This window comes from Chaetodon auriga, chromosome 9 (genome assembly GCF_051107435.1).
Source record: "Chaetodon auriga isolate fChaAug3 chromosome 9, fChaAug3.hap1, whole genome shotgun sequence".
NCBI lineage: Eukaryota > Metazoa > Chordata > Actinopteri > Chaetodontiformes > Chaetodontidae > Chaetodon > Chaetodon auriga.
Genome location: NC_135082.1, coordinates 21722831 through 21743524, shown reverse-complemented (window position 1 = coordinate 21743524; position 20694 = coordinate 21722831). Strand labels below are relative to the sequence as shown.

The 20694-nt window shown below is 43.3% G+C and overlaps 1 protein-coding gene across 1 annotated transcript in view; it reads left to right on the top strand.

The window, feature by feature from the left end:
• Window positions 1-20694, top strand: part of slit3 (slit homolog 3 (Drosophila)) — a 239000-nt gene that overhangs the window by 191175 nt on the left and 27131 nt on the right. Inside the window, exons 16-27 of the mRNA XM_076738815.1 lie at window positions 425-499; window positions 1984-2127; window positions 3347-3490; window positions 5847-6010; window positions 9176-9308; window positions 11582-11650; window positions 11783-11854; window positions 13483-13554; window positions 16389-16460; window positions 16550-16632; window positions 16762-16842; window positions 18366-18490. Of these exons, the coding sequence (XP_076594930.1) occupies window positions 425-499; window positions 1984-2127; window positions 3347-3490; window positions 5847-6010; window positions 9176-9308; window positions 11582-11650; window positions 11783-11854; window positions 13483-13554; window positions 16389-16460; window positions 16550-16632; window positions 16762-16842; window positions 18366-18490 (1234 nt within the window). The remainder of the gene's footprint in view (window positions 1-424; window positions 500-1983; window positions 2128-3346; window positions 3491-5846; window positions 6011-9175; window positions 9309-11581; window positions 11651-11782; window positions 11855-13482; window positions 13555-16388; window positions 16461-16549; window positions 16633-16761; window positions 16843-18365; window positions 18491-20694) is intronic.

Below are 20694 nucleotides of genomic sequence, written 5' to 3'. Positions count from 1 at the left end.
CTACCTCTCTCACACACACACACACACACATACACAAAGCATCCTTTTAGCAGCAGCCTTTTAGTACAAATTACCTCTATAAAGCAGATGTCTAGCTTACTATCTCTCAAACTGTTTTCTCTTGGCTTAGGGCAGTGTGGGTATTGATGACCACGTAGAAAAGATTCATCGCTCTTCTCTTCTCTTCTCTTCTCTTCTCTTCTCTTCTCTTCTCTTCTCTTCTCTTCTCTTCTCTTCTCTTCTCCACCAACATGTTAAATGATTTTCTCCTCCTCCTCTGGTTTTGCGCTGCATCACACTTGAACAGTCGCTGACGGCCTCTTAACCTTCATGCACTCATTGCTCCCTCACTTGTGTGTTGACTTCAGTTTGTCTCATGAAACAATAAATGTGGAACTCCTTTCCTCTATCTCTCTCTCTGCAGGAGGTTAAACGACAATGAGATTGCCGTCCTGGAGGCTACAGGGACATTCAAGAAGCTGCCTAACTTGAGGAAGATGTACGTATACTTTTTGGAAAAAAAGGACTTCTCATTTATTCAGTAACTTCTGGTTGTTTTTGCATTTATTTATTCATTAACGCATGCATGCATTTACCCAATTTGCCCTCTGAAAATGAGGCAAAATGAGTGAATGGGAGTGAAGTGGGAGACCAGACGTTTCCTTGTCGCTTGTAATGGGATATTGCTCTTCTTCAGTCCTCTGTTCCATACATTGGCAAGAGAGGAAGGAAGGAAGGAGCAGCACAGCAATTAGAAAATGACTGAAAAAGGTGGATGGACAGAGAAAAGGGATAAGGAAGAAGAACTAGAAGCTAAGAGAGAAAGGGAAGGGATTAGGAAAGGTGACAGAGGGAGGGCAATGGAGGGAAAAGGGAAAGGAGGATAAAAAAATGAAGGACGGAGGACAAGAGAAAGGTACTGAAAACATTCGTGCAAACAAGGAAGAAGTGAAAATGAGCGAGACTCGAGCGAGGAGGAACAGGAGTGGCTGAAGACAAGCAAGAGGATGGGACAGAGGGAGATGGAGAGGAAGGAAGTGTGGGTGGGAGGTATGGAGGAAGCGAATATTAAATCGAAATAGAAGATGGGCCTTCGGTTCAGATTTACAGTCAGTCCTTATCTACTCTAGGTTTGTGTGTGTGTGGGTGTGTGTGTGTGTGTGTGTGTGTATGCGTGTGTGTGTGTGTGTCAGAGTGAGATAGAGAAAGACAGAGCAGAGACCAGCAGTTGATTTATTGGAGAGGAAATTGCTAACCATCTAGCAGTGTCACTGACGATATAGATTGGCTAGCATTCATTTTCCTTCTCACGATTCCTTCCCTCTCTTCCTCACCTCCTCCTCTCCTCACCTCACCTCTTTTCTTTAAGTCTGTCTAATGTCATTATTTTTTTTGTTTCTTTGTGAACTCCCTTCGCCCCCCCGCTACTTTCTGCCCCTCTCCTCTCCTTCCTCTCCTCTTCCATAAAGCCGATAAGAGGAAACACAAAACTAGCTATGAATGAAAGCTACAGCGGTTGTGATAGCTATCATCCCAAGTTATTGTCTCTGTGGCCAAATGCTCTCTTTTCATTTTAATTTTTCTCATTGTGTGCCCAAGGAAGAGAGATAGCAATCATTTTCAGTTTTCTGTGACCACTTGTCTCATTTACTTTTATGAGTGTGTGTGCATGTGTGTGTGCGGTTGGTGTGAGTTATAGTGATGGCTGTAAGCTGTTATAGGAATATGTTTTGTACAAGACGAGGACATTAAGATGAAGGACTGAAGAGTTAAGATTTATTTGTTGGAGGGACATGATCGATTACTGCAATTAAGTTGGGTATATAGTGTGTGTGTGTGTGAGTGGATGACTCACACACACATGGTTATGTTGACATGTTGGTGGTGTGTGTGTGTGTGTGAAAGACGTCTCTGGCTTTCCTGCACGTTGGCAGGGAAAACAGATAAGTCTGTTCATTGTATTTTTTTTGGTCTTTCCTGCAGCAACCTGAGCAACAACAAGCTGAGGGACATCCGTGAAGGTGTGTTTGATGGAGCGGGTGGAGTTTTGGAGCTGCTGCTAACGGGGAACAAGCTAACTGGACTGCAGGGACGCATGTTCAAAGGCCTCACTGGCCTGAAAACTCTGTAAGTCTTGTTTAGAGTGGTGTGTGTGTGTGTGTGTGTGTGTGTGTGTGTGTGTTATTGTGTTCAGCTGATGCTAATGACTTTGAAATATGCACTAGCTTGTTTTTTGTGCTTTTAACAAAAAGCACTACACAAATAACCAAAACAAGTGCTTCTGATCCGCTTAAATTCATCCCAAAAACAGGAAACAGAACGTAAATAAATTGAAAATCATGTATTCAGATGATTAAAAACCATGATGTCGTGACCTTACAAACCATGTTGTTTCTACTTTCAACTATCTGTAGTTTAGTTGTTTCCTGTCTAAGTGCTATTTTTATGCGAAATGCCCAGCAAGTGTTGTCATGGTTGTGACTGCTAGCTGTTGAACCGTGCAGGCTATGCCTTGTGTTAGCTTTAGACTTAAGGAGGACTTCATTAACTTTCCCTTCCCTAGACTGAAAGGAGAGGACCAGGATTGTTTACTCACTCACCCTGAAATCAAGGCTAATGACAGCATATTGTTGTTCCTCTAATTTGGGCACCCACCATAAATAGGCTAGCTTCCAATTAGGGGTTACAGGATAGTGTACGAAATCATGAGCTAATGTTGTCTGTGTAGGCTCAGTAATGACTAGCTAATGCTATCATGTATATATATGCTGGCTAATGACTCTCTAATGGCATCATGGCTGTCTCTGTATTATGTTAAGAGGCTCCCTGCTCCAGTAATAGCCTTGCTAACTACATTAGCCTGTCCCAGAGATTGCTAATGCTAACTAACTCAGTTAGCCTGGTCCCACATGACTGCATGTCAAAAGCTAATGTCAAATTACAGCCTGTGTCACAGTTGTCCTATGGGCACTGGTTTGAGTTTACCCCTGCTCTCTGTTTTACCTTTCATCCATGTCATGATAGGTTCTGTTCTTTTATCCTCTTTGTCTTTTTTACCTGTCCACATTCTGTATGCAAATTTGCTATTTTCTATCCATACACACACTGTTTCATTAGCCTGATTATTCATCAGGACAAACAGTAAGCCTGCCTGTCAAAAAACATGAAAAATGAAGAGTTTAATCAACTCTTCAGCCATCAGTTTAATGTTTCAGCTTAAACAAACCTGATTTAAGATTTAGGCAAGATCTAAGCATTAGACTCTGGAGTGAATGTCTTAAAAGACTAGATTTTATTGTAAAGTCTAGTCCTCGTGTTCAAACAAACATGGTATGTGTATTTCCAGTATGCTGCGCAGTAACCAGATCAGCTGCATTGACAACAGTACATTTACGGGTCTGAGCTCAGTGCGTCTGCTGTCGCTGTACGACAACAGGATCTCCAGCATCGCCCCAGGAGCCTTCTCCACCCTGCACTCCCTGTCCACCATGTGAGTATATCTGACGCCTTTGCTCCCTCTTTCTGGTGCTTATTTTTCTGTTTGTTTGTGTTTTCTGTGCCGTTATTCGCTCGATGTGTGCCACAGTCTCATTTTGTCCACCTTCAGATCTGTCTGAAAGATGGAGACAGTGGGAGGCAAGCAGGCTGGGTTAGGGTTAGACATGCAGGGGTTGTGGTTATGGTTAGGGTTGGTCTCCTTTAAGTCTATGTCATGTCCCCAAGAGTGATGGAAACTTGACTGTTTGTGTGTGTTTTCTTCAGCCCTCTGACCACTCAGATGTGAGCGATGTAAATAATAGATTGGCTTTCATATATTTTTTGCCCACTGTGAACAGGCAGACATGTCAATCCAAAAAAAGCATCTCCTCCCACCCTCTTGACTCCTCCATGCTTCTTTGCTTTGTTCTGCATTTTGTTCCTGCTCTCTGTCCTGCTGTGCACCTGTCATCTCTGATTCAAGTCTGTGCTTGAGTCTGTTGGGCGGAGGGAAAGCGGGGACGGTGGAGAGGGAGGGTGGATGGATGGATGGATGCATTGTTGCATAAGCTCAGGTGTGCTCAGTGGGGCTGTCAGTGATTATCACTGCAGAAACGGAAGGATATTATTTACCCTCAACACTGTCATTTTTCAGTCCATCCTTTTCATTGACCTTGTAGTAACACGTGATTTTGCATGCATCACCTGCCTGCTGTTTGCGCGTGAAAGAAAGATGGATAGTTTTTCTTTCTACAGCTTCTGTTGGGAACACTTCCTCCGTCCTGCTCCTTATCTTTCCTGTTTTCCCATCTCACTCCTATTATTTCTAACATCTGTCTCCATTTTTAGTGCATTGCTTCCCAATAGAGTTTTTCCATTTAATTAAAAGATTAACACGTTGGAAAGGAAGGAAGGGATTTAGCTTAGGTCTGGTTGACACGCAGCGAGGTCAATTCATTACAAGGAAATGAGGAAATAACTCGTCCCTATCTATAGCAGCACACCATTAATATTGTAGCACAAACAGCAACCTTCAGGTTTATTAGAGCAGCAGACGCAGTGAAAGGCAATGTGTCACTGGCACATCTCTTGACACAATGTGGGAGGCACACATCATCATTAGAGAGATGCATGTGACTTTTTAATACACTAATTGTTAGACTGCTAAAGATTACACTTTCTTGTCAGTGGATGGTAGGAAACAGGAAGGAAAAATCTCAGTGAACGCCTTGTATTGTTCCACCAGCTCATGTAAGAGCACCTCTCTTTTTCTGTTTTTTGTTTTTTTACCACAGCTGACTGTTGATATTTTAAAAGTTATCGCTGACTGTGTTGTAGAAGAAAATGTCACAGCCCCATAACAACATCAGGGAGCTGTTTCCTACAATAAATCATTTCCAGGATTCATTCACATATTTCATTTTACATTGTGAAACTTTTCTTTAAGCCGCACCGGCCGAGGAGTTTCTGTAAAGTAACATTTATATTAATAAGAAAATGGGCTCCAACAGAAGACAACACCTTTGATATTTCCTGCTCGCCTGGATGTGCCTGCAGAATTAAGATGGCTCGAGCAGCTTCAGCTCAAGCACAGCGCCTGTCTTGTATGTGCCGCCGATGCCTCCTCCCACCGCTTTCAGTTTAAATATGGTTCAGCATAAATATTACATGAGCAGTGTTACAAAAGCAACAAAATGCAATGAGACGTGATCAAAAATGAATAAATTGTACAGTTAACCTTTTCCCTTTTCTGCCTCTCGCAGTTTCTCACTCTGCCACCTTTTCGTCTTCTCGTCTTCTCCATCTCTCTTGCACTTTAAAAGATGAATAAAAACAGCTGATAACCTTTTCCCTTTGCATCTCTTTTGTTCCCTCTCCTTCACTGCCTCTCTTTGTCTTCCATCTGAATGTATTCAAGTTATGACTGACCAAAAAAAAAAACAACAGTTATATCCATATGGTTTGCAGTGTACACAAATATACTCCATACAAACTGCTGTCATTATTGTTATTATTATTCGTGGGAATGGCTTGTGACATTAGTAGCGAGTCGTCTGTCTCTTTCGTCTTTTGTCTCTGTTTTGCTGCACTGGTTCGTACCCTGCAGTCTTATTATAGGCCCTGTCTGTAAGTCTGTAGTGAGTACAGGTTGTCTTGATGGATGACATCTTCTTACTCACAGAATTTATGCATCAATATTTTATTCATGAGGGCAAAATTCAGGAAAAAACATTTAGATTTAACAAATGTGCATCACTTTGACGTGATGAATTCATTATATTGTGGAATAATTTATGTACTTCCAATACTGGTGTCCTTTTCCTTTGTTTCCCGATGATTTCCTTCTCTGTGTCTCTTTGTTTTCGTAGTAACCTCCTGTCCAACCCGTATGTGTGTGACTGTCATTTGGCCTGGCTGGGTCAGTGGCTGAAGAAGACCAGGGTGGTCAGTGGAAACCCTCGCTGTCAGAAGCCAGCCTTCCTGAAGGAGATCCCCATCCAGGATGTGGCCACGCCGGACTTCACATGCGATGGTGAGCCTCTCTCTCATTCTGCTGTTGCTCCACTAAATGATCCCTGAAACAAATGACACCCGTCACTCAGCGTCCGTGTGTCCCGTACTGATAAGAGCATGAGTCAAGCGATTGAAAGGTAAATTAAATCTGTTTTTGCATCGTGTTTACTCGCCACAGTTACTAAATGCTTTTCCCCATTTTTCAAAAAAGACCTTCTAGAGGATGTTTCCTCAAGGAAAGTTGTTGCAGATGATGCCCTCGCATGACTTTACAGAAGGTTTTTAAAGTCTTTTGTGAGACATGGAGGGCAGCCATGGGAGGAAGGAATTTTTTTAGTGGATATTTCTGCTGCGGTGGAGCTTTGAGTGGTGAGCAAAAGCTCGAAAGAGAAGACTCGTATTGTTACAACTGCATTTTTACGGTTCGCACAGTGAGTGCCCAAAAAGAGGGAAAGTCAACTGTTCTCAAGGCCATTTTGCAGATATCACAATGAGTGAAATCTTCAGGTGTGCCAGGTCTTTTGCTTTGTGCTGCACTCGACTGAAGTGGACGCGTCTTCAGCTCTGATTCTTGTCTTTTTGTATCAAGCTTCAACAAGGCTTCCAGATACTCGTTGCAAAAACTTCAATCATCCCATGTCTTAAGCCCGCAGAGACGCACACACATGCACATCCTCAGCGGGGTGCTGTGAGGACAGACTGATCGGTAACCTCTGGCAAACAGCAGCCGCGCATGACATCAGCTTGTGGTTTCTACAGTGACGTTGCTGTTACCACCACGATGTCTGCCTATAGCGACTCTGGCTGCCGGCTTGGCCGCCAAGTTTGACGCCATAGACAAAGTGTGGTCTGGCTCTCCTGTCCATTACATCTTTCTTTCTCTTTTTCCTTTTTTCATTCTTTACACTTGAAACTCTTTTCGATCTCCTCCTTTTCTCTCTTCGCTCGGCTCCTCTCTCCCTCCTGAGTTTCTTTGAATTCATTACACTTTTCTAATTTCCTGTGCTGCAACCATTTACTGAAAATGACTTTGGAAAGTAGTTAGCTGGGTTGGCTCAAGTAAGGAAACTCTAAGATGGTATCAGATCTTAATATTCATTGTTGCATCTTGAGCGCACACACACACACGCGCACACACACACACACACACACACACACACACACACACACACACACATCTACCTTCAAACATAAATTTGACTGGCTGATAACACGTTCAAGCCCTTGTGCTTCTGTCCTTATGAGGACTTTGCAATGGTGACATTAAATGTCTAATCTTGACTCTATGCTAATCGCAGTTCTAATTTAAACCAACATAATACATCATACAGAAAATCATAAGTGTCAGTGAATCTGTAAGACCTGAGGAGCAGCATTACAAACCTAAAGTACAGAAAATAATTTGTGCAAAATATATGTTAAAATGTTTTTTGACCTTGTAAACCTACAATTTGATATGGATTCTTTTCATCTCACAGTCAAACACCATTGCTTGATGATGAAAATTAAAGGTGTGCTATATATCATCACCGGCATCAAATCAATAGTTCTTTGGCTCAAGGCCCAACCGTCCTCAAAGGTTTTAAGACATCCTGCTGACAGTCAGACAAACAAACTACCAAACAGGGGCCGGATAACCTCTTTGCGACGGTAAAACGTCTCAAACTGGTTCTCAAAAGAGCAGAAGCAAAGAAACACACAAGGTCCACGTGTCCGTTCTATTTATAGTGGAGTAAAATGACTGTTAAGTTGTCCAGAGGCAGCCGGGGGAAAGGTAAAGTTAATTGAATTTGTGAGAAGATATTTAGCGCACATTTAGATGTTAGTTCAATCAGCCAACTGTAGAGTGAGTCAGCCCACGGCTACACCTCCCTGTGGACTCACAAGCTACGCACATCAGCAAAGACACACACGGGCACACACACCGCTCGACACGCGGGCACGTAAGCGGCCATTTATTCGACATTTAGACATTAGCGCAATTAGAAAACTACAAAGTGAATGAGAAAATGGCCACAGGACAGGGGGAGATAGCTATTTAACAAACTAAATGTGCACCGCACTCAGCATGTGCGCGTGCACACTCTTACAGTTGCACACATGCACGTATATCAGTGCAGCACAAGGCGAGAGGGCACAAATACACGACAAAGTATGACTCTGTAAACTTTCTCATTCCTAATCACACAAGTACACACATGCACACAAACTCAGATTGCACTTGTGTTATGATTGGCTTGGAGTCCAGTCTTCATTATCCTTCATTATGGTTTTAACTCGGCTTGTTTTACATTTGGGACCACGGTTCGGCCGTGGACTTCCAGCTCTAGATTAAAGCAGTGAGTTTGTCAGTCAAGGAAGTGGAATTTAAGCCAAGAACAACGCTCCAGTCTGTGATCCTTCTTATCTCGGAGTGTTAAATGATTACAATCACTCGCATGTGTTTGTGTGCGTGTGTGCGTGGAATTTAGTTTCCTACCAGTGCAACTGTCCAGTTTGAGACTGGACGTGTACCAGCTGCAGGCTCCCCGGGTTTGTCCTCAGAAGGGTTAAATTTAGGGTCGCCATAGATGACTGCAGGTGTTGCGACAACTTTCCTTTTGCTGTTGTATTTGCACGACTTTTGAAAGTTGTTGCAGGCCATCCGATCAACATCTGCTCAGTGTTTCCCCAGAATCATCGGAGAGTTTTTAATATCACTGTGACCTGCCTGCAGGTCCTGAGCCAGCTGTTGAAACACACCAGCGTAGCTGATTTTAGCAGCCCCTGGTCATTTGATATGGATTGTAAAGTACTCTTTAAAAGTGCTGAGTGCATATTTGAGTGGGATTGACCATGTGCCTCACTTACAGTTCAGTCTTTCTCTGTGTGTATCTCTCTCTCTCTCTCTCTCTCTCTCTCTCTCTCTCTCTCTTTCTCTTTGTTTTCCCTTTACTCTTCCTCCTTTTGCCCTCACCTGTCTCACTTCCTCCTCCCTTTTCTCTCTGGCTGTTGCCATTTTTCTCTCTCTCACCTCTGTCCATTTTTTAATTTGTCTGTCCTTCCCTGTGTTCCTCTCTTCCCTCTCCTTCTTCCTCTTTGTCTGTCCCTAATATCCCTCTCTCTCTCTCTCTCTCTCTCTCTCTCTCTCTCTCTCTCTCTCTCTCTCCCTCTCTCTCTCTCTCTCTTTCCCCTCTCTCTCCAGGTGCTGAGGATAATGGTTGTCTTCCTGCGTCTGGTTGTCCTGACGTCTGCACGTGCTCAGACGGCGTGGTGCGATGCAGCAACAGAGGGCTGCACTCTCTGCCCAAGGGCATTCCCAAGGACACCACGGAGCTGTGAGTCACACGTGCACACACGCGCACACACACACACACACACACACACACACACTCAGACACAAGGATGTACATGTTCACTTTTGTTCAAATAAACCGACACACAAGTGCTGAGGAACACACCAGCAGACATTTAGAAATGGGCATTTTTTTTTGCCAATGCTTACTCTCCAATAACATGCAAAGTCACAACCACACACACACATAAACACACACACAGCCGCACATTGCTGCAGTGCAATATTGATGCAGCAGTTTGCCCTCTGCTGCTTCAGGAACTAACAAACCATTTAGCGAATACACACACAAACACACTCTTTCTCTCTCTTTTTCGTCCTGTGTGACTTGATGGGTTTATAGGCAAAGTGAGTAATGCAGGTGCTTGTGTGTTTATGTGTTTGTTTGGATGTCGATGTCATAAATCTGTGAGATATTTAAACCACATCTACAACCCACAGTCAAACACAGGCTAATACATTATACTGACAAACAGAGAGAGGCAGAAAGACAACCAGAACAGGTACGGACAGATGAGACGGGATTCAAGAAATCCTTTTTTAAAATATTCACTTTCCAGTGTTTTAATCCTACATAACCTCTAAATAAGCCAGGGACCCTTTACATTTAAAAGATTTGCCAGAGCAGTGAAGGTTTTTACAAACTTTTCCTGTATAATACAGCTGCGACATCTTGGAACTTGTCCTGCTTCAGCGTTAATTTTGGGCTGGTCGAAACCCCTGTAATAAAGACCAATAAAGGAAATGTCTATAATGATAGTAATTGTTAGAATTGATGTAGGATAAAACAAGGGTGAAACAGTGTTAATCAAGATTAAGAAATTTACAAGAAAGTGGGAACAAAATCTCTTGTAGGGAAGGTGAATAATTACACACACACACACACACACACACACACACACACACACACACACACAGAAAGCCCTCTTGCTGTGAAATAGGCCTGCTCTGCAGGGTCAATAGCAGTGATTAGGTATTGATCAGGCTGAAGGAGACACTCCATCATACTGTCCACATGACCTACTTATGACCTGAGAGAGAGAGAGAGGAGCAGAGAGCAAGGGCTCATGAAATGTGTGTGTATGTGTGTGTACGAGCGTGTGTAATGTTTGTTATCTTGTTTCTCATGTCCTCACAAACACAGAAGGATGAAGGTGAATTCTGTGCTTTTTCAGTGGTTGGAATAAGTTTTTCAAAGCTACATGATGAAACGTGTTGTCAGTGCCACCCTCCTCCTCCTCAGCCGGACAGGTTCATACCACAACACCTGTTATCTTGTCATCTTGTCCTGTCTTGGTCGGCTATCTGGTCAATTCAGAGACATAATCCACCGCAGTCATTAACGTATGCAGAAAATGTAGCGTAGTCGCTGGAATCCTTCCTGTACGTGGTTGCTCATGCTAACTTGAGATTTACTTTACATGACCTACCTCATCTGTGTTTGGACGTTTAAGTCCAAATCCTCTTCACTTCAATTCAAAATGCCAAGAGTTAGATGAGAGCGAACCACTCTCATGTCCGTTTGTAAGTGTGGAGCTATGGTCAGGAGGCAGTTAGCTTAGCCTAGCTTAGCTTAGCTTAGCGTAAAGACTGGAAGCAGGGGGAAATGGATGTCCCAACTCTGTCCAAAGGTTAAAAATATGCAAACCAATACTTCTGAAGCTCACATCACCTCGTGATTTTGTTTGTTTAGTCTGCACTCAAACCAACAACTTGTGGTTTTACAGGGAGTTAGCATGTGCTGAAGTTATTTTTTCACAGTGACTTCCCAGAATCCTGTGCTCATCGTGAGTTTTCCAGATGTGCTTTGAGCTTTGGAGATAGCCACGTTAGCTGTTTGCCCCTTTGCTTCCAGTCTAAGTGTTGTTGAATCCTTCGCATCAAACTCTTGGAAAAAGCAAATAAAAGTATTTCCCGAAGTGCCAAACTGTTCCTTAAGTTCTTACTCTGTAGTTTGTAGCTGATGAGCACACACCTGAACATCAGAAGGCACTACACAGAAGGCACTACACTCTGCTGGTAAATGTAAATATGCCATATAAAGTTAGATTTGCAGTACTCCACCTCATTCCAGCCCTAACTCACACCCCGCTTCTCTCACCTTCCCCGTCTCCCACATTTAATGTGACAGAAGTTACAAAACTTCAACTTTTATGTGCTATATTGCCATTTTCTCACCCCCACAGGCCTGTGTTTGTGTATATACAGTATATATATGTAAGACATACTTCATTAACTCTGCACCTTTCCTTGCAGTTACCTGGAGGGTAATATGCTGACATCTGTGCCCAAGGAGCTGGCGGTCCTGAAGCAGCTGTCACTGGTGTATGTACCACTCAGATAACCTTGAACGGAAAACTCAGTATCCTGTTTAAAAACCTGACATGCATATATGCAGCATGTTCGGTCTGTGTGTGTTTGTCTGTGTGTCTTCACCGTGTGCTTGTGTCTACACAGAGACCTGAGCAACAACAGCATCAGCATGTTGGCCCCATACACCTTCAGCAACATGACTCAACTAGCCACACTGTAAGTTGCCATGACAAAGCACACACCCAGCCATGCATACACACATCCTTGCCCATGTCTGAGGTCATGTATGGGGTGTGTGTGTAAGGTTAAAACCATCGGATAAATCAGTGTTTTCTTCTCTGAACTCTGATTAATCGGCCTATCTTCTCTCCTCCCGCTCATATTTTCCTGCTTCTTCTTCTTCTTTTCTCTCCCACTTCTCATTTCGTCTTTCTAGCTTTCAGACTTCTGTCCCCCTTTCACCTTAAATATCACTTCCCTCCTCTGTCTCTTCTTCTCTTTTCACCCTCTCCGCTGTCTGATTTCAGGCTCCTCTCGTATCTCCTTCTTGTGTTGTCCTCTTCTTTCATCTCTTTGCTCATACACATGTAACATATTGCTTCCTGTCTTCTTACTCCTCTCTAAAAGTTCTCTAAAGTGTTCTTTCACTTCTCCGCCACTCACTCAGCGAATCTGTTCAATTATAATCTGCTTCAGCTCCTCTTAAATTCCCCTTTCCTCAACCTTTTACTGCCATTCTGTCTTACATACAAATTCCTTTTATTACTGGACTGATTTTAAACTTGTCTTTTTCCTGCCTTTAGCTGATCTATCTTATCTATTACAGTACATGGATTTTGTGTGTCCATGGAAAGTTGAATGTGCATATTTGCTCTTTTCCAGTAACGCCCTGTTTCATATTTCATTGAGTTGCACTCGTTCACGCCTGGGAGCTGCCCAGTGCGGCCACAGGCTTCCACTGTTAGCCCCCAGATAGCATCAGTGGAACACTTTCTGAGTTAAATGCCTTGCTCAAGCACACCTTGCCAAGTGTCAAAGAGGTAGAGGAGAGTTTCCACATCGGATTTTGGAAATCGTATCTATAGTTTTATTGGCTTTTAGGCTCCTTTCTCTAACTCCTGCGCCAGTTGTTAACCTGAAGTTGGAGATGTGAAGGATCTGGGGTTTATTTCCCTTCCTGTTCCTCTGAGACACCTTTAGGCCTCTTGAAATCACTAATTATGACGAGGCACAACTTCCTTGTAGTGCGTCATGAGCCAAAAAACTGCTGAGAACCAATTTTCTAGGCTACTGTTGTCTTAAAGATATCAGACAGCAGCAGTCAGCTTTTTACAGCAGGATCATTATTGGGCCCCGTGCTTAATTATGTTAAAATGATGACTCCCTCAAATGGCCGACTTGATCTCATCTGACCCTGATCAGAATTCAGTCCTTAAATTTTTGTCTCCTTCACTTTCAGTCATTGTTGAACTTAATTTTTGGTTCATTAGCAGTTTTAAAAGAGAAAAACGTAACTGTGTTGTGGGAGTTTGACTTTCTAAAAGCCTCAGCTTTGCCTCTGGCAGTTTTCACTCCTACCTTTTCCTGCTTAATTTAAAATGTGGCTCCCATGTCTGTTTCCCCTTGTTTAACCTGCAGTGGCTACAGGTTCTGTGCTGAGCTATTGTAAAACCAAGTCTGCTGTGTCACCTCCTGTCTTCCATCTTCTTCTAATTTCTATGTATTCATGGATGTTGTCTGAAATACAACAGAATGTAATATGAAAATAAGCATATTGAAGAGAATGATGTTGCGAAAAACAGAATCTAAATCTTGTGACCTTGTTCGTGTCCTCTGTCTTCCAGCATCCTGAGTTATAACCAGATTCGCTGCATCCCGGTTCATGCCTTCGACGGGCTCAAGGCGCTTCGCCTGCTGTGAGTCGCAAGCTTCATCTTCAAGTGCCGCAGTGGATTCAATATTCATACACTCCCCTTTGCTAGTTATAGTACTGAGCTAAATCAAAGTTTAATCACTCCCCTGGTGCCAGGCCGAGTACCATGTTAAGACCCAGTCACAAAATGAGTCACAGCCACCCAATCATTTGTTGTTTCAGGGTACTAAAAAAGATAAAAGTGACAATCTCTCATCTCCTCTTTAATACTCCCTCTCAATCTGCATGCTCTGGCCTCTCTCCCCCCTCGTGTCTTCTCTCTCTCGCTCTCCCTCTCTCTCTCTTTCCGCCCTGTGTTGTGTTTGACGAATCGACCTTCAGCCTCTGTTTCTCTCACTCATCCATCTGGTTGTCCACCCTCTGTCTCACAAGCCCACATGCGCACACGCGCAATGTGGACATTAATACTGCTGTCGGACCATCCTCTCACACACATGCGAGCAGATAGACACACACACAAACATGCGCTGCATACGCACATGTGTGACCACACACCACATGGCGCGCCATCTGTAGCGTTCTTAAATTGTCAGTTATTGCTGTTAATTTAACGGTGATATCTCAGTATACGAAATAAGTCTGTGCTTAAAGAGTAACGTGACGCCAGATTGAAAAGCTGGTTTTGGCTGTTTCACCCTCACTGATGGGTGAAACCTGTAACCACACCCAACAAGGTCCAGGAGTGCACCTGTGCATCACTTCAACACGGAGAAGTTAAACCACTAGAAATCTGCAGAAACAAGATTTTAAGAGGCTGTTGAGATACTCTTTGAGGTCATTTCAAGCATCTCTTAAATGATCTGTTTACTCAAATGACAAGAAAACGTCTGAGATTTACAACTCCACCCAAATATGATGGAGGTGAATGGAATTTCTCTATTGCTGCGCTGAAAATTTGATCTACAGTGTCGATTACTCTGGCTCATTCACACCGGGATTATTTTTTATGGAGGAAAGTGGTCACACAAAAAAAAAGCTTTTAAAGCTTTTGTTGTGGTGAAAAGGAAGGCTGCGTTGTCTGTAATCCCCGATGTTTTGTATTTCAAACACAAGGCTGCTTCTTTTCTTTTCCGCTGCACTGAATGGTTTGTTGGATTTCTACAACGGCTTCTACTTTCTCCACTATGGTGGGAAAGTCTAAAAAATCTTGCTGCGGTCCCAATATCTTAACTACTGCATGTTCGTGATACTGCTGGCTCAGAATTAAAGCCAAAGATCAACATTAACGTGAAATAACGATTAGAAATCTTATTATTCTCTGCACATTTCTACCCAAACTTTGGCCTCCATTGTTTGTCCAGAAAGAAAAAGTCAGTGTTTCGCCCTCTGAGAAGTCAGCTTTGTTTCTGGCCTTTCTTCACTTATTGACTGTATCTCTTATGAGGCTTTCACCTTGCAGAAGTTTAGTGATCGCTTTTTTTTCCCTTCCCTCCTTTCTTCCTTTCATTTTAGTTGATGTTGCCGTGGGGACTGATCCCTCTCTGCCCCCGCATAGCAACTGGTTGCCAGGCAGCCATCACTGTCACTTCCTCATTACCCACAACCCCCTCTGGGCCAGCCTTACGCGGGGGCTGTTAGACCACCAAACACAGACGCACAAACACACGTACACACACACACACACACAAAGTGATGCACACAAACACGTAAAGTTGCACGGACTTGAACACTTACACACACTGACCTGAACATGCACACACTGAATTATGCACATAAAAGCACACATGTACACACACACACACACACACACACACACACACACACACACACACACTTTTCCAATAGTGGCGGTTTGATAGCTGTCCCCTGCTACAGCCCTTCGCTCTAATGGAATGTGAACTTATATCCAGCAGGCAACACACTCAAATGGCACCACACAAAGGACACACACACACACACACACACACACACACACACACACACACACACACACACACACACACACACTGCAGTTTCTCAGCCCTTGGAGACAAAAGTTTCAGACACACGTACACACACACACAAAAACCCAAAGGCACAAAACAGAAATGCACATGCTCACACGATACACATCACAGCTCGCAGTTTGTCCCTGTGACACAAAGTTTTTTTTTTCACACACATGCACGCACGCATACGCACACGCACACACACACACATACACACACACCACAGTCTGCCAGATGACCATATGAGACAGTTTATATTCCATTCAGAGACCAGGACAAGCTTTATTGCCCAACAATGAAAATAAGCTTTCTGTTTATTTTGTGTTATTCTTTCATAAATATTTTATCCATTTTCCATTATAGAAGGGGATGATGGTGTGTCTGCAGCTGAGGAACCACAAATAATTTGAATAATTTAGCATGCAGCTAGTCAGGGTTGGTGTATTAGTTTGCGGAAAATGGAGTATTAGGCAGCTGCCCTGTCAGTTTCATTTACCTCTGATATGATGGATATGAAGCAGGAGGTTTGTCGAGATATGTATTGTAAAATTAGTCAATAGTGCGTTTGACATCTATGGGTGAGCCTTAAATGCAGCTTCAACAAGTGATGATGGCAGCATAAGTAACAGTGTGCGAGTAGGTCGATGGGTGCTAGCATAGTAATAGCGTCTTGGGCTGGAAGAAAAGGTCAAAACACTGTTTCTCAGTCTCCTCCTTGCTGCAAAGAGGATGATTATATAGAAACACTGAATAGTTCATCAAATTAATTAACTACACATTAAAATTAACAACGGGTCAAGAAGTGACCTCTTGAATTTGTAACAAGGTCAGTTTTGTGTTTAATATTCATCCGCACTCTTGTTTTGCTTTCTATTTCTCCCTCCTCCAGCACTCTCCATGGTAACGCCCTTTCAACCATACCAGAAGGGGCTTTCAACCACCTCACCTCTCTGTCCCACCTGTAAGTACAGCCCCATACATCTGTCTGCATGTACCAGTGTCTTGGATGCAAGTGTTGTGGATTACACTTCTAATTGTGTGTGTCTGTAGGGCTCTTGGCGCCAACCCCCTGTACTGTAACTGTGACCTGCGCTGGCTGTCTCAGTGGGTCAAGGCTGGCTTTAAAGAGCCTGGTAAGAAGGAAGAATCACAATCAAGAAGCTGTTAAAATACCTGCAGGCTAAATATTACATTTCCTATTACATGCATGTTGTTCTGTGTAAGAAAAGTACACTGTTGATGTCAACTGAGGCTGTTTTTAGGCATCGCTCGCTGTACTGGACCTCCTGACATGGCTGACAGGCTACTGCTCACAACACCACTCAACAGATTTCAGTGTAAAGGTAAGCAGTCCCCTCACTGATACGGTATATTCTAGTATTTGTCCATACATATCAGTGTTGACCTGTTTTAGCTCTGGGTTAATCCCTGGATTCAGTGAGATTAGTGCGCAGAAAGGTGTTTAAAACAGCAATAAGAAGCAGTAAGAATCATGTCAAAATCAATTATACTGAGAGTGAATCAGCTCCGACTCACCTGAGCTGTTCCCTCTCAGTCACATCATCTCAGCAAAGTCCTGATTTTTAACAGGTTTGATCCTTTCACTTGTTTAGATGGTTGAAATCTTTCGTTCTTGACCTTGCAGCGTTTTGGCTTGTCCGATTTACTTCCCCTCCACCGTTTTCGGTTTTGTGTTTATGAAGTCTGCTGGCCTGCGTTTCAGGCGAGCAGGGCTGTCAGTGGTTTTATATTTACATGATTATGTGCATTGCAGATCAGTGGCTTGTGCAGTGGTCTCACACCAAGAGGGAGTTTGAACACAAACCAGTGGACTTTGGTCTGTTGATGCACTTTCTGGTTGTTTTGGGTTGTCTCCCACAACCCCAAAACACGCAGAATGTGTATCGTCAGTGTGAATGTGTTTGTATGTGTGTTAGCGGTTTGGGAGTCAAGCGACCAGTTCAGGCTCTATCCTGCCTCTCACCCAGTGCATGCTGGGATTGGTTCCAGCAGTGATGAAGAGATTAAACATCTGGTGTTTAAATTAAGACATTCTGTGCGGCTTTTCCATGTCCTCAAATCATATTTATGAGATTGTGTTTTCAAACTAGTTTATTGAGATATTAAATGTATTTTAGACACATTTTCAGGCTCAGAGGCATCAAACAGCTAAGATTAAGAGCGGAAGGCTTTAAAGCTAATCTTTTTTTTGTGAGAGACACTTTGAGTTGTGTTTGTCTAAATATTACACTTGTTGCACTGTTGCTATGTTTCCTGTTAAAACTAACTTGGCAGACTATCAAGCCTTTATATATCATGGGCTGTTGTTTAAGATGGTGTGTGCAGTTGGATCGGCTCGGTCAGTGATGCTGAGGATTGCTCATGTTCATAGATAAAGAATGAGCAACAAAAAAAATCCCGGTCCCCCCGGCTGTACTTCACTCATACACAGCGGAGTACAGGAGCAGCCGACCTCTAACATTACCTGCCTCGGGGCTCCCCTGCTATCAAACCAGAGGGAAAAGGAATTTAGAATTAGACTTTTTACGCACACAGAAAAGAAACTTGCCTTGAGAATCACGGTTCTGCATGTACAAAGAAACACGGGTATAGCTTTCTGTGCCATCATCACACTGAATCAAACACCCTCTTCGTCTTCCTCTTGCCTCTACATGCCCTGACCTTTGAAACAAATCACATTTACTGGTCTCTTAAACTCTGGTTTTTCTTATCCTGTGAGGCTTTTTCGTAGCACCCCATCCATTAAATCTGTGGGGGCGCCTTTTAGCACAATATGACTGAAATATGAATGTCTGTCTTCTTGTCACCCCCCCTGAAATGCCTCTGTTTCTCTTCTCTTACTCAGGTCCGGTAGATATCAGCCTGATGTCAAAGTGCGCCCCCTGCCTGGCAGCGCCCTGCCAAAACAATGGCACCTGTGTCTCCGATGCTACTGGATCCTACCACTGCACCTGTCCGTATGGGTTCAAGGTGAGCAGAGAGACACACTAAAGCAGAAGGCGTTAACCTGAGATAACACACAAACTTCTCCAAAAGGTGTTTAAGATATTGCAGAGTACAAGTCGGTGTTTCCCTTCATTTATATAAAAATGTTTTGATTCATTACCTGTTGTGAGTGTAGGGGTACTTTACTTTGTAAATGTCATTTAGCTCCACATGTGTTCTGTGCTCTGTTATGGGCCCATGCAAATCGCCGTGCTAAAATACTTAATCTTAGATGTTAACTTTCTCAGCTCTACCATCCTCTTTACGGTGTGTTGGAGGCATTTCCAAAGTGGCTCATCAACAGTGAAATATATTTTAGCAGCTGTGGAAGCAGTAAAAATCAGTCCTAGAACCCTCACGATGTTAATGCCGTGTTCTGTCTCCTTATCCCGAGTACCAGCTTCCTACACTGTCACATAAATAACCATTATTTGGTGGTTCCTCTCTTAACTTAAGCTTGTGAATTATGGAACCCAGACAGCACGGTGGCAGAAAAAAATACTTACTTCTGCAGCCGGATTCATGGAATCCACTGGATGTGTGAAAGGTATCCTATAGATGGATAGCCATGCTGCATAAGCCTGTGGTATTAGCAGTATTATCAGGCTTAGCTTCAGCCTTGCATGCATAATGTATCTTCCTTTACATCAATAGAGAAATGATGATTGCAGCTGGCTGCACTGGAGGTATTGACTGATCAAAAGACAGACGGTGTAATAATTGTCATGACCCCTGCATTAGGGGAGACATGCAGATCTACTGGTGGACGGGTGATATGTGGAATATATGTCAGCATGTGCACGTGTGTGTGTGTGTGTGGATGCATGTATGTGTGTGTGCACATCAGATTACCCTCCACTTTGTTTGTGTGGAGAGATCAGTGGATTCAAGCCTCTGTGGGACTTTGTGTGTGTGTGTGTGTGCATTCATGTGTGCGTGTGTGTGTGAGCACTTTAAAGATACACTTATGGTCTCGTGTACACACACACCTCACAACCTTTAGGCTTTTACAGCAGGACAAAGCCTTAATCTCACTTTTAATTAAAACATCACTTGCCAAGGTCACAGGCTGGGAAGCAGGGACTGTTGGCTGTGTGTGTGTGTGTGTGTGTGTGTGTGTGTGTGTGTGTGTGTGTGTGTGTGTGCGTGTGCGTGGACATGTCTGTGTGTATGTTTTCCTTTCTGTGTCCACAGGGACAATGTTAATTAAAATGTGTTAGACGAATCAAAGAAGGAGCAGCAGAGAACAAAGGAGGGAGAGAGAGAAGGAGAAAGAAGTGAGGGAAAGTTAAACTACAGGAGACTGAGAGAGATGGATGTATAAGAAAAGAGAGATAAATGTAGCAGGAAAGAGGTAAACGGTGTGAAAGAAAGCATCTAAATAGAAAGGAATAGTGAGAAAGAGGGAATGGTCGGGAGAGAAAGAGGGTGAACACAACATAAACAAATAGCTCCAGCGAAAAAGAAAAGAGAGGAGGAAGTAATGAAGATGGATGGAGAGGGACCACAAGCATAAACGTCCTCTTCTTGGCTTTGATCAGAGGAAGTGGTGTGTTGGCGTCCAGTGGTTTGGTGGTTTGAAATTAAAACTACAGCCGCAGGGCTCGATGTGGAGGGAGAGTGTGTGTGTGTGTCTGTGCGGGACTCTGACACACGATACGGCTCTGAATGAAAACTGGTTATTTGGAAAACAGGTGTGTGGTGAGGAGAGTCATGCATACATGTGTGAGTGCTGCAAGGTACGGGACATACGTATGTGTCAGCTGATAGAGGTGAGTGTGTGTAAGAGGTGAGGGAGCGGTAATGAAAAACAGTTGGGAGAGTAGAGTGGGTGGATTTCTGTATTTATAGATTAAGCAACCAGAATAGATTTATTCAACCCTCTATCTCTCTTCAGGCTATTTTCTTTCACCTCAACTAAAATATTCAAATCTGTGGTCCAAAAACAGAGAATTGGTTGTTAATTACAAGTGCAGAACACCAATGGTAACTGTCTGCAAGCAGCGGAGAAAAAGGTCCAAAATATTAACACCCACAGATAACACCGTGTGTGACCCTGTCCGTGGTTCAGCCGTTATCAAAGCGATGTGATTGATCCACTTTGATTTGTGTGTAAAACTACTTTGTAGCGACAAAAACATGATCCATCAACAGCTTCCCACCCTGAAGCCAACTATATTCAGTTGTTT